General features: G+C 42.7%; 1 protein-coding gene across 7 annotated transcripts in view; it reads right to left on the bottom strand.

Moving 5' to 3' along the window:
• Positions 1–57: 57 nt before the first annotated feature.
• Positions 58–12,676, bottom strand: part of LOC115191983 (SLAM family member 5) — a 31,715-nt gene continuing 19,096 nt past the window's right edge. Inside the window, exons 2-6 of one of the 7 annotated variants that reach the window (XM_029750077.1) lie at positions 4,435–4,749; positions 4,072–4,353; positions 3,831–3,947; positions 3,302–3,372; positions 605–2,319 (exon numbers count right to left, since the gene is read on the bottom strand). In XM_029750077.1, coding sequence (XP_029605937.1) covers positions 2,311–2,319; positions 3,302–3,372; positions 3,831–3,947; positions 4,072–4,353; positions 4,435–4,749 — 794 coding nt within the window. In that variant the 3' untranslated portion in view covers positions 605–2,310. Of the gene's footprint in view, positions 2,320–3,301; positions 3,373–3,826; positions 3,948–4,071; positions 4,354–4,434; positions 4,750–12,676 lie in introns of all 7 variants that reach the window. The other 6 variants (XM_029750078.1, XM_029750081.1, XM_029750080.1 and 3 more) reach the window with 6 other exon arrangements.

The following is a 12,676-nucleotide window of genomic DNA, read 5'->3' as shown; positions in this document are numbered from 1 at the left end:
ATACACAGAATGATAAATGAGGCTCTCATGTTTTGCTACCAAATAGCATCGACATGGCATATTTGACAAATGTTTTAATTTTTACTCACAATAATGTTATAATAATGACACATTGGCAGAAAAATGCGTGACTATAGTCTAAAGCATAGAAAGGTTGTTAGAGAACATTTTGTTTGCACATGATTTAAGATACACTTACACAATTTACAGTACACTGTCTCAGAGCGAAACACTGCATTATGTACAGTATACAGTATACTGTCTCAGAGCGACACACTCCATTATGTACAGTATACAGTACACTGTCTCAGAGCGAAACACTGCATTATGTACAGTATACAGTATACTGTCTCAGAGCGAAACACTGCATTATGTACAGTATACAGTATACTGTCTCAGAGCGAAAAAACTGCATTATGTACAGTATACAGTATACTGTCTCAGAGCGAAAAACTGCATTATGTACAGTATACAGTATACTGTCTCAGAGTGAAACACTGCATTACGTACAGTATACAGTATACTGAAATATAAAAACATTCAACCACTAGATGGAGGAAATGGATTGGAAGAAAAGACCAACGTTTTCTCTAAACAAAGCTGGGAATTTTATAGGATTTTAATATAAAAAGTAAGTAATTTACAGCCATAATTGTTTTTAAATGTGAAATGTACAGCTGTCTGGCATGCAAAGTGACAGAACAAAAGGTCACACACTTAAACTCGCTAAATAGAGAATCCACCAACCAATTACTGTGGTCCCTCCTATTGACCCTAGAAGTAGGTTACATTAAAACCACAATCTGGAGTTGTGTTTCTGGAGAAATGTTTCTGGAGAAATGTTTCCACTCTCAAACTCATAGAGGCAGCTATGGATTCAATGAATGACAATTTACACAGGTATTCTGAAGCAATACATTATTTGTTTACACAGATTTAAATGACAACAAAAACATAAATGGGGAATGGAGTAATCTACCATCATATTTTGAGTTGTGATAGGGTATGTAAAACATTAATATATTTCAAGCATGGGTATTGATGTATTGATGACTGTTAAACATCAGGAAATATACACATTTTATGACTTTAAATGAAATGTATGGGTAAGTCTTTGACTTAATATATTGAAGCTCAGTACAACATGTTTATTTTTATCAGTTTGAATAAGTCAATAGATTATTTTAAAATAGTTGAAAAGTGAATTATATCTTCATATTCAGTCTCAGTAACTACTCTGAAATAGAGTAGTATAATATGAAATAGCCTACAGTGCAACAACTCACTATGGTATCAACAGATTTGGTATTTCCGGGTCACAGTAACCTGTGCTAGGACAGATGTATACAAAGGCTGCACTAATGTAGGTTGAGCACAACATGCTCTGACAGAAGGAGAGTGTACAGTGTCAGCAGGAGTCTGCAGGAGGGAGTGATTGTATTCTTAAGGGAGGATGTGCTACATAGATAAGGACAACCAATAAATGCTCCATCATAATAAACGATACAAGCTAATGAAGAGCTACAATTTAGCCCAGACCTACATTTTGCGAAAAGCGATAAGAAGAGGACAATATCACGCAAGATTAAATGGCAAATCAAGATCTATCCCTCAGAAATGTTTCAATACAACATACATGGTGAAAGGAAAACATTTATTTATGGACCTTTTGTTTCTAAAGGAGCCTAACAGCCATTGGTTCTTTTTTATATTATGTACACAGCTGCTATCCACTGGCAAGCTAAACAATGACCAGCTATAAAAAGATACAGGGGAGGCACCTACATTTAAACAACAAAACAGTCAATACTGAAAATAAGCTTTGGCACAGCAGTAGTATAGATAACACTAGTGAATTCTATTAAAATATATGTTCCATTTGTTTTAACTTATACATTGGGATTTGGAACAAAAGGCATTTAAAACTCCATGCATAGTTATTGAATTGGTCCGTATCAGTGGATGTCATTGAGGCCCCTATTTGACAGAATTAGAATGACCTACAAAGAAAGCCTGAAATTATAACATCAGTACAAAAGTTCCATGGGATTTTTCTCCATTAACAACTGTGCCACTAAAAGGTTATCTGGGGGAATATTTTTCTACTTTAATTTTGTTTCAACGTCCTCTTTATGATATACCAACCTCTACAGGATGTGAGTTATCATGTTGGCCTTTCGGTGACTTCCCGTTTTTCTCCTTCATGCTGTGTCAACATCCCAGCTGGCAGCCATGCGATGTAACAGGAGTGTATCATAAACTGATGTCAGGTTAGGGTTGTCTACGCGACTCCAATTCTGGTATCTCTGTTCACTCCTCCTAGGCAGGAAGAGGGAAGTATGGGAGAGAAGGAAGGGGAAGGACAGGGGAAGAAGGGGCAGAGAGAGGGGTGATAAAAGGGGTGGGAAAGTAACACAATTAAAAAAGGATCTTATGCTTCTTCATTATAAACTTTGTGCCAGAGGAAGGAAACAGGACACACCTGACACTCTCTTGTCTACTCTTGTTGTTCTGCATTAAGGAACTCAACAGTCAACACAACACATCTAGAACCTTTCCTAAAGCTTTTGGGAGGAATCATGAAGCCTAACTTTAAAAGTCTACAGACTTTGCAAATACTGTAAAAGACTACATGAAGATCGAAGGCATTACTAATCAAATGAAATTCTATTTGTCACATGCACCGAATACAACAGTGAATACTTACTTACAAGCACTTAACCAACAATGCAGTTTTAAGAAAAATAAGAGTTGAGTAAAAAATTGATAAGTAAAAAATGTAAGTAACAAATAATTAAAGAGCAGCAGTAAAATAACAATAGCGAGGCTATATACAGGGGGTACCGGTACAGAGTCAATGTGCTGGGGTACCGGTTAGTCGAGGTAATTGAGGTAATATGTACATGTAGGTAGAGTTAAAGTGACTATGCATAGATAATAAACAGGGTGTAGCAGCAGCGTAAAGGGGGGGGGAGGGTGCAATGCAAATAGTCTGGGTAGCCATTTGATTAGCTGTTCAGAAGTCTCATGGCTTGGGGGTAGAAGCTGTTAAGAAGGCTTTTGGACCTAGACCTGGCACTTCGGTACACCATATGTGCTGTGTGTCTTCTCATTGTGCAACCCAACCATATCATATGGGCAAAACTGGTTGCATTGACATCAGGCCGGGTATCAAACTCAGGTGGTCTGTGCAACTCAAGACCACATTAACCCACTGGCACAGAGCTAAAGCCTACAGTTGTAGCCATCAGGGCTGCTAAAGCTGCTGTATTGTCTATCAGCCTGTAGATTTTTTACTAACCTGATTATCTGTTCGTTTTTTAGGAGTTATCGATGCATAATCAATGTCAACTTGCACTCTTTTGGATGAATCTGTGAAAACAAATAAAGGAAAGTAAATATGGGCCTAAGGTGAGGTGTGACTAACTGACAGAGACATACAAACGCTCACCCCCCTGGACAGGTTCTGTAAACACTCAAGACTCATTTGTTACTATGACTACTGGTCTCTGTGATTGCAGTCATGTTGGTGTCAGATAAGCCAAGCTATTCAAGTAATCATTGTCAGAGAGTGTGTGTGTGTGTGTGTGTGCGTGCCTTCTGCTTGTTCAACATTTAGAGAAGTTGTATGGGATAACGACACTGTCTGACCAAGCAGAGGAAGTGTGGAAGATATGACACTTTATTTGACCTGCATCCTGTGTTCAAGCAAACATTTCCAACCTTTTCCAAAACACTACCCTTGATTGTAATATATTTTTTTATAAAAAAGGCTAAGCATGTTTTGACTTTGGGAAGTGACCTCACATCTCTAAAAGATAAATACCTGCCTTGTGAGTGTCCATTTCTTCTCTTCTTTAGATAGATTGTAAGTCCAACCAGCCCAGAGGCAACCAAAACGCAGATTACAGCAATAATAAGCATACCCCGAGTCCTCTCACCACTGTCTGAAATAAATAAAACACAAGGAAATTATTTTTGTAAAATATGTTTTGAATGTGCTCAACTACACTCCACTTTCACTTGGTAATTGCTATTTTCTGGATGGATTTAATTCAGAACGTCTCTTACCTGCATCATTTGGACGACCATCTTCGCTGCAACATTTTGGGACATGAACTGTCTCATTGCTGACAGGGTTAGCAGCCACACAGCTGTAGGTGGAGTTGTAGTCCTTTCCCTCTACCTCCAAATGGAGAGATAGATCAGTGGTGAGATCAGGACTGCTGGTCTGGTTTAGTATTTCCTCTCCCCTGTACAAGGTCAAGGTCACCTCTTTTTTGTTGTCCACAGAACACACCACACTACAGGAGCTGCTGTCACACTCTGTCACCTGAGGTTTGGAAACAACATCTGGAAGAAAAAATATGAATAAATTGGAATTGGAACCTATATTTAATGTGTTTGTAATATACAGCACACACACACACTTACTGTATACAGTGAGCTGAATTTTTGTTTTTTTTCCTTCATCTGTATTCTCCACAGTATAAACCCCAGCATCGTCTATCTGAAGGTCTGACAGAGTGAAGTATCTTGTAACATTGTTCAAGTGGAGGCGGTTTTCAAATCTCTTCTCAAGGGTGATTTTGCCTCGTTTGCCAGGGTACACATTTGCAATACTGCCAAGTTCTCCATAAAGTAAATTGCCAGACTTGATCACCCTCTCTTGAAAAGAGAAAGACTGTCCCACGATGCCTTTCCCCTGCTGAATCTCAGACTGGACTGTTTGCTGGGAAGCACAGAGAACTGGGGAAAGAGAGAGACTCAATATCAACACAATGACTGCAGTCGCACACTAAATCTCACAATCGGACTCAGGAGAGGCGAAGGTTAAGAGCCGCGCATCCTCCGAAACATGACTCAACCAAGCCATACTGCTTCTTGACATAATGCCTGCTTAACCCGGAATCCAGCCACACCAATGTGTCGGAGGAAACACCGTACACCTGGCGACTGCGGCAGCGTGCATGCGCCCGGCCTGCCACAGGAGTCAGTAGAATGCGATGGGACAAGGACAACCCTGCCGGCCAAACCCTACCCTAATCCGGACGACATGGGTCTCCCGGTCGCGGCTGGCTGTGACAGAGCCTGGACTCGAACCAGGATCTCTAGTGGCACAGCTAGTAATGATGTGATGCAGTGCCTTAGACCACTGCGCCACTCAGGAGGACCCATCCCAGTCCTTCTTAGATATTTACAGGCCTAATGTGATGGTTGGGGTCAGGAAATAATTGTTAGGAGTAGTATTTGTATATTTTGTCAGAAATTAAGTTCACATGGAAATTAATTCTCTGAGTGAGGAAAGTTCTTCCCCAATTGACTGTTGTTTTTTCGCCAAAATAAAAGTCAAGGATATCACTGAAAAAAGCACATGACTTTACAGAGATATTTCATTACCACCTAACATAATTTTCCACTACAGCCTCTTAAACAGCCTAGATCGTATCATTTGAATTTCAGGGTCAGAGGAACATTGCAGCATGATTGAGGACTATTGTAGGCATTAGCCTAGAGTATGTGTTATTTGTTGAAACAAGGTTTTGTGTTGACAACACAAAAAAAGAGATCAGGGGCATGATGGTTGTCCTACTAGCAGCAGGAAAGAGACAGGAATTCTGTACATATGGACACTGCAAAAATATTCTGATTATAAGCAGCTGTAGCCTGTAGAAAGGTGTCTGCTAAACTGCTCAAATGTAATTATCTAGACAGAAGTAATGTATATCAATCAGTGGTGGAAAAAGTATCCAATTGTCGTACTTGAATGAAAGTAAGGATACCTTAACAAAAAAATGTTTTTGTCACCCAGTAAAATACTACTTGAGTAAAAGTGTCAAAGTATTTGGCTTTAAATCTACTTAAGTATCAAAAGTAAATGTAATTGCTAAATTATACTTAAGTATCAAAAGTATCAATAATGTCAAATTCCTTATTTTAAGCAAACCAGACCGCATTATTTTATTTATGCATAGCCAGGGGCACACCACAACACTCACACATAATTTACAAACTAAGCAGTTGTGTTTAATGAGTCTGCCAGATCATGATCAGATCAGATCTTGATAAGTGTGTGAATTAGATTTCTTTTGGTCCTGCTAAGCATTCAAAATGTAATGAGTACTTTCGGGTGTCAGGGAAAATGTATGAAGAAAAAATAATATTATTTTCTTTAGGAATGTAGTGGAGTAAAAGTAAAAGTTGTCAAAAATATAATTAGTAAAGTAAAGTACAGATACCCCAAAAACTCCTTAAGTAGTACTTTAAAATATTTTTTACTTAAGTACTTTACACCACTGTCAATGATACACATTTTCATTTTCCTAATTTAAAAAGTGCTAACTGCAAAAGATTTGAAGGTTTTAGGCACAGCCACAGGAAGTAGTTTGGGGGTGGGCGTGCTGAGAATTTTTTCGTAGATGGGGGGTGAGATGTTTTTTTTTGCCCGCGCTACAGATGGCTATATCGGTCCGCTAATACAGGCCCAGTTTTACCTCACTACTATTGTGGGGGAAAAAAATCTTTCCGATTTTTCAGGGTGTGCTGCAGCACCCTCAGCACCCCTACTTCCTGCCACTATGGTTTTAGGCCTTGAGTAAGGTAGAACAAATGTTTCAGTGTCACATCCTCTGAGGAGACATAGGCTTAATGTATGCGGCAGGTGGGCTCAAATAGCCATTAGGTTACCCAGATCATTAGCTTATTAATCTGGTTATAGGCTCATTGGATCTCCAATCCAAAGTGAAATTTAGAATTGGCTTCCTATTTCGCAACAAAGCATCCTTCACTCATGCTGCCAAACATACCCTCGTAAAACTGACCATCCTACCAATCCTCGACTTCGGCGATGTCATTTACAAAATAGCCTCCAATACCCCACTCAACAAGCTGGATGCAGTCTATCACAGTGCCATCCGTTTTGTCACCAAAGCCCCATATACAACCCACCACTGCGATCTGTATGCTCTCGTTGGCTGGCCTTCACTTCATAATCGTCGCCAAACACATTGGCTCCAGGTCATCTACAAGACCCTGCTAGGTAAAGTCCCCCCTTATCTCCGCTCACTGGTCACCATAGCAGCACCCACCTGTAGCACGCGCTCCAGCAGGTATATCTCTCTGGTCACCCCTAAAGCCAACTCCTCCTTTGGTCGTCTCTCCTTCCAGTTCTCTGCTGCCAACGACTGGAACGAACTACAAAAATCTCTGAAATTGGAAACACTTATCTCCCTCACTAGCTTTAAGCACCAGCTGTCAGAGCAGCTCACAGATCACTGCACCTGTACATAGCCCATCTATAATTTAGCCCAAACTACTACCCTCTTCCCCTACTGTATTTATTTATTTTATTTATTTTGCTCCTTTGCACCATATTATTTATATTTGAACTTTGAACTTTCTTCAAACTACAAATCTACCATTCCAGTGTTTTTCTTGCTATACTTTATTTACTTTGCCACCATGGCATTTTTTTGCTTTTACCTCCCTTATCTCACATCATTTGCTCACATTGTATATAGTCTTTTTTTTTTTTTCTACTGTGTAATTGACTGTATGTTTGTTTTACTCCATGTGTAACTCTGTGTTGTTGTATGTTGTCGAACTGCTTTGCTTTATCTTGGCCAGGTCGCAATTGTAAATGAGAACTTGTTCTCAACTTGCCTACCTGGTTAAATAAAGGTGAAATAAAATAAAATAAAATAAATAGGCCCAACAGCATATTATTGGGTTTGTACAGTAACAACTTTTCAGTATTAGTTCTACAGGTGGATAGAAGAGAACTCATGCACACCCTACGGACATAATGTATTTGTCCTCCAATAGCGAACTGTATATATTGTCAATCTGAATATACGACTGTGTTTCGTTTCCATTCCCATCAGTCTATCACATCGTGTGGTCTGCCTTTTTCTGTCACATTAGTGGTTTGACCACACTGAGAAGCAGCCCCACACAGTCCCATCTCACACGCAGGCCTATGTGGGGAAATACGTTTCCGCTGCAATGAATACTTTTCACTGCAGCGAACAGAATAGTTCTCAGTAATGCTAAAGGTCTACCCGTGACTCTTATAATTATTTCAGTTGTCTGATCAATGTAGACCTGATAGGGGTCTTTGGATTTCTAAAAATGAAAGTGAAATGCACTGGGAAAAGGAAGGCTATTTTGCATGGGTGGGTAGGCCTAGGAGTGTAACTACTGTACAGTACTTTTATAAAACATTGTTTTCACATTCTCTAAGCAAATTAACTATACAAATTGGTGATGAGACGAAGATCATTGTGGTGATAGCCTCCCTAATGTTGCATGTTCTTCAGCACAAGGAAGCTAGCCTCCAGCTTACATACTCCAGACACTTGATAATATAGTATGCATACGGTATAAGCCAAATATCTTTCTGTGTTTATGTCTCAACCACACATACTCACATACCAAAGTCCTGTTCATTTAGAATAAACATACTTCTCAGCATCGCCATAGGGATTGTAACAGAGGATCGACAACACACAGACAGCGACTTGTGATAAGAAAAACAATTTCAAAAAAACGTTGGCAACGGTTGAGGGGCAATTTCTGCAGCTGGCTACTGTAACAGTAAAACTGTAATAACAAAGCATTTGCTAACAAGCTAACAGTTGTTTACACGTTTCTAGGGAGTTGCTAAGAGTTTCTAGCTACTGGGAAAGGGAAAAGGAGATACCTAGTCAGTTGTACAACTGAATGCATTGAACTGAAATATCTCTTCCGCATTTAACCCAACCCCTCTGAATCAGAGAGGTGTGGGGGGCAGCCATAATCGACATCCACGTCTTCGGCGCCCGGGGAACACTGCCTTGCTCAGGGGCAAAATGACAGATTTTTACATTGTCAGCTCAGGGATTCAATCCAGCAACCTTTCGGTTACTGGCCCAACGCTCTAACCACTAGGCTACCTGCCTACTGGCTACCTGCTGTTATTTAAAAAACCTAGCTAGCTAGCAAATAACAAAAAGGAGAATCAAAAAGGACAAAGGACAAGACAATAGACAGGAAAAGTAGTACCTAAACTTACACAAGCAAGAGAAAACAATTCAGACAGAAAACAACTAGCTACAACTAGCCAAGTGCAAACCAGCTGTAACATATACTGTATCCAGCTGTAATAAACTAAGACGGATACATGTACAAGCCCCAAACTCAGCAACCTTGCAATCCAATATGCAGAAGCTATTGCCAGTGAAGCAGGGAGGAAAAAATATATACAAAGAGCACGCAGAGGCCCAAAGAGCACAATTTATGCAATAAAAATACAAAGAAATCAAGGTGGATCGTCTCTTTTTCACTGAACGTCCAAATGCTTGGCATGCAGCCCTGCGCAAGGCAAACAAACATCTTAAAATGTCTGGAAACAAGACCATGAGACAATTGTATGTGGACACAATCCCAAAATGCAATATTAATATATATATAATAACAGAACAGTAATGATCCAAGTCTCTGAGGCCAGTCTAGAGCAGTTTGAAGAAGAGTTCAACAAAACCTCTAGTGGATGATGAACTAAAAACTGACATGTCTCCACTAACATCGCCTGCACTTCTCAAAACCTGGGCTTCAAAACAGGAGGCCCACAGTACATCACTCCCTCCCTCACCTGTAGCAGCTGTGTGCACACTAAAAATATTATTGGTAAAACAAATCCAGAACTGCCTCTCCCTACTTGAAGTGGATGCTGATGGAAGAGTTGAGGCATTTCCAGGAGGAGAGCCGTGCTTCAACAGAAAAGTTAAGGCAGAAGTTAAAACAGAACACTTAACAAATTACACAGTCCAATGATGCTCTCCAAGAGGAGCTGTGTGTGGTAAAGGTGGAGCTGCAGCTGAGAGAGAGAGACATCGATTCCCTCCGTCAGCAGCAAATGACTACGCCACCAACAGAGCAGCCCCATGCGTCTGAGCCCAGTGCAGCCTTCAACCCATCTGCATCACGTCCCCCCAGTCTCTTAGGGTCCACCCTGACCTGCCAACCTCCCAGCCTGCCACAGCTTACCCTGACCTGCCAACCTCCCAGCCTGCCACAGCTTACCCTGACCTGCAAACCTCCCAGTCTGCCACAGCTTACCCTGACCTGCCAACCTCCCAGCCTGCCACAGCTTACCCTGACCTGCAAACCTCCCAGCCTGCCACAGCTTACCCTGACCTGCCAACCTCCCAGCCTGCCACATCCTACCCTGCCTAGCCAACCTCCCAGCCTGCCTTATCCTACCCTGCTTAGCCAACCTCCCAGCCTGCCACATCCTACCCTGTCTAGCCAACCTCCCAGCCTGCCACATCCTACCCTGCCTAGCCAACCTTCCAGCAGTCTGACCATATTCAGCCGAACACACCTCCAGAGGACAGGATCCAGTTCAACCCAGGATACCTCCCAAACCTGCAGTTCTGATAGACTCTAATGGAAAGTATCTGGAAGATAGGAGACACCAGACGACTAAATGATGTTGGCCCACTACTGACAGTGCACTTCAACTGCTCTATCAAGTCAAGCTGTAAAAACCTGACATCCTTGTCATACATACTCGGACAAATGACCTGCCCACAAAAGGAAAAAGGAGGGAAGTGAGGAAGTGAGAAAGGTGGCAGAGAATGCACATACCCTGTTCCCACGGACAAACATTATTATATCCATCCTTCTACCAAGGAAAGTTCTCCCATGGCAAATGATCCAAAATGTCAACAAAAAAATCACCATGGACTGCTCCTCACTACCATTTGTCAGCATCTCTCACCACCACACCCTGACATGTGAGCACCTGTACGACCATGTATACCTGGACCATGAGGGAGTCAGAATCTTTGCCAAGGACCTGAAGGATGCCATGTTAGGCAGAGTTCCACAATTATACCAGCCCAGCAACAGAGTCCCCCCACTTCCCCACTATCCAAGGAGAAAGAGAAGGCCAATCTCATCTCAATTGAGCCAGACACAGACATCACCAGCACCTACCAACATGTCCGAGCCAAGCGGCGCTAGACCCAGACCAGCTCTGCCCGGCGGAGCCAGAACCAACACAGCTCAGCCCAGCGGCGTGAGACCCAGACCAGCTCAGCGGTGCCAGAACCAACCCAGCTCAGCCCAGTGGTGCCAGAACCAGCCCGGCTCAACCCAACAGTGACTGGACACAGCTCAGCTCAGCACAACACAACCCATCACAGCACTGGACTGTACTCTAGGGGTAGGACAAGTAGTGACCAACAGGAGGGTACCTCAGTCTCATTGCCAGTCCACATATGCAGAGGCAGGCTCTGGTAAGAGACATATAGACCCTTCAGCCATCGGAGAGACAACCAGACCTGGGCCCGCCTCAGCACAGCTCAAGCAGACCCGGCCCATCACAGCACAGCTCATCCAGACCTGGCCCGCCTCAGCACTGCTCTATCAGACCCGGCCAGCCTCAGCACAGCTCAACCAGGCCCGGCCCATCACAGCACAGCTAAACCAGGCGCGGCCAATCACAGCACAGCACAACCAGACCCGGCACACCTCAACTCAGCCCAGCTCTACACATCACCGACCACTACCCTAGGCTCTGGAAAAACTCTGTTGAGGGTAGTGCACCAGAAGATGCAGTCCACACCATGTATTATTCTCATCATCAGCCCTCAGATGCTGAGTTTGGAGCTTCACCAGCCACGCTGCCCTTCACACCACCCTCCTCAATTACCCCCCACTACCTCCCTCCCAGGCATGTTTTGGTTACCCTCCCTATTCCCATCCCCAGGACAGGCCTAGGGCAATTCTGCCCCCAATAGCAGCCCCAACAACTCTGCAACAGGAGCCACGCCAAGGCCTCTAGTGGTCAGAGCATTGGGCCAGTAACCGAAAGGTTTCTGGATCGAATCCCCGAGCTGACAAGGTAAAAATCTGTCGTTCTGCCCCTTAGCAAGGTAGTTAACCCACTGTTCCCAGGGCACCAAAGACGTGGATGTCGATTATGGCAGCCCCCCGCACCTCTCTGATTCAGAGGGGTTGAGTTAAATGTGGAAGACACATTTCAGTCTAAGGCATTCAGTTGTACAACTGACTAGGTATCCCCCTTTCCTTTCCTGTGCACACCCAGAATGGAGCATTGGCAGCAGCTCCACTCCTTCGGCAGGAGCTTCATCCAGGTGGACTGAGCTCTGCCAACACTGCTCTCCCAGTTCCCGCCCCAGCCCTTGCATCCAACGACTTGAGAGAGGTCTGTCAAATGCTCAGTCTGCTCTGCTTTCACGTGTTTGGCCAGGGACCTTGGAAAAGTTTCAGGTCACTCAAATAGCTGCAGATGACCCTATGCCTGTTAGCTCTGATGGGAATGAGCTGTATAACCCCTTTTACTTTAACTCTCGTAGGGGGTTTGGGCTAATGCACCTAAATGTGCAAAGTATGATAAAAAAATGACAGAATTGACATTTGGGTACAGTACTCATGTCCTGACATTCTGGTTCTCTTGGAAACATGACTAAATGGTTATGTCTCTGATAAAGACATTGAAGTAAATTATTATAATATATTTAGATGTGACAGATTACAGAAAGAGGAAGGGGGGGGTGGCCATATATGTACTAATTTCATTGCATCCCAATCTTTAAATATTTCTGTTCCCAAGATATTGGAGTTCCTGGTTGAAGATGTGTCCATAAACCAGAATACACATTTATTT

Source organism: Salmo trutta, chromosome 4 (assembly GCF_901001165.1).
Source record: "Salmo trutta chromosome 4, fSalTru1.1, whole genome shotgun sequence".
NCBI classification, from domain to species: Eukaryota; Metazoa; Chordata; class Actinopteri; order Salmoniformes; family Salmonidae; genus Salmo; species Salmo trutta.
This window is presented reverse-complemented; position numbering and strand designations above follow the sequence as displayed.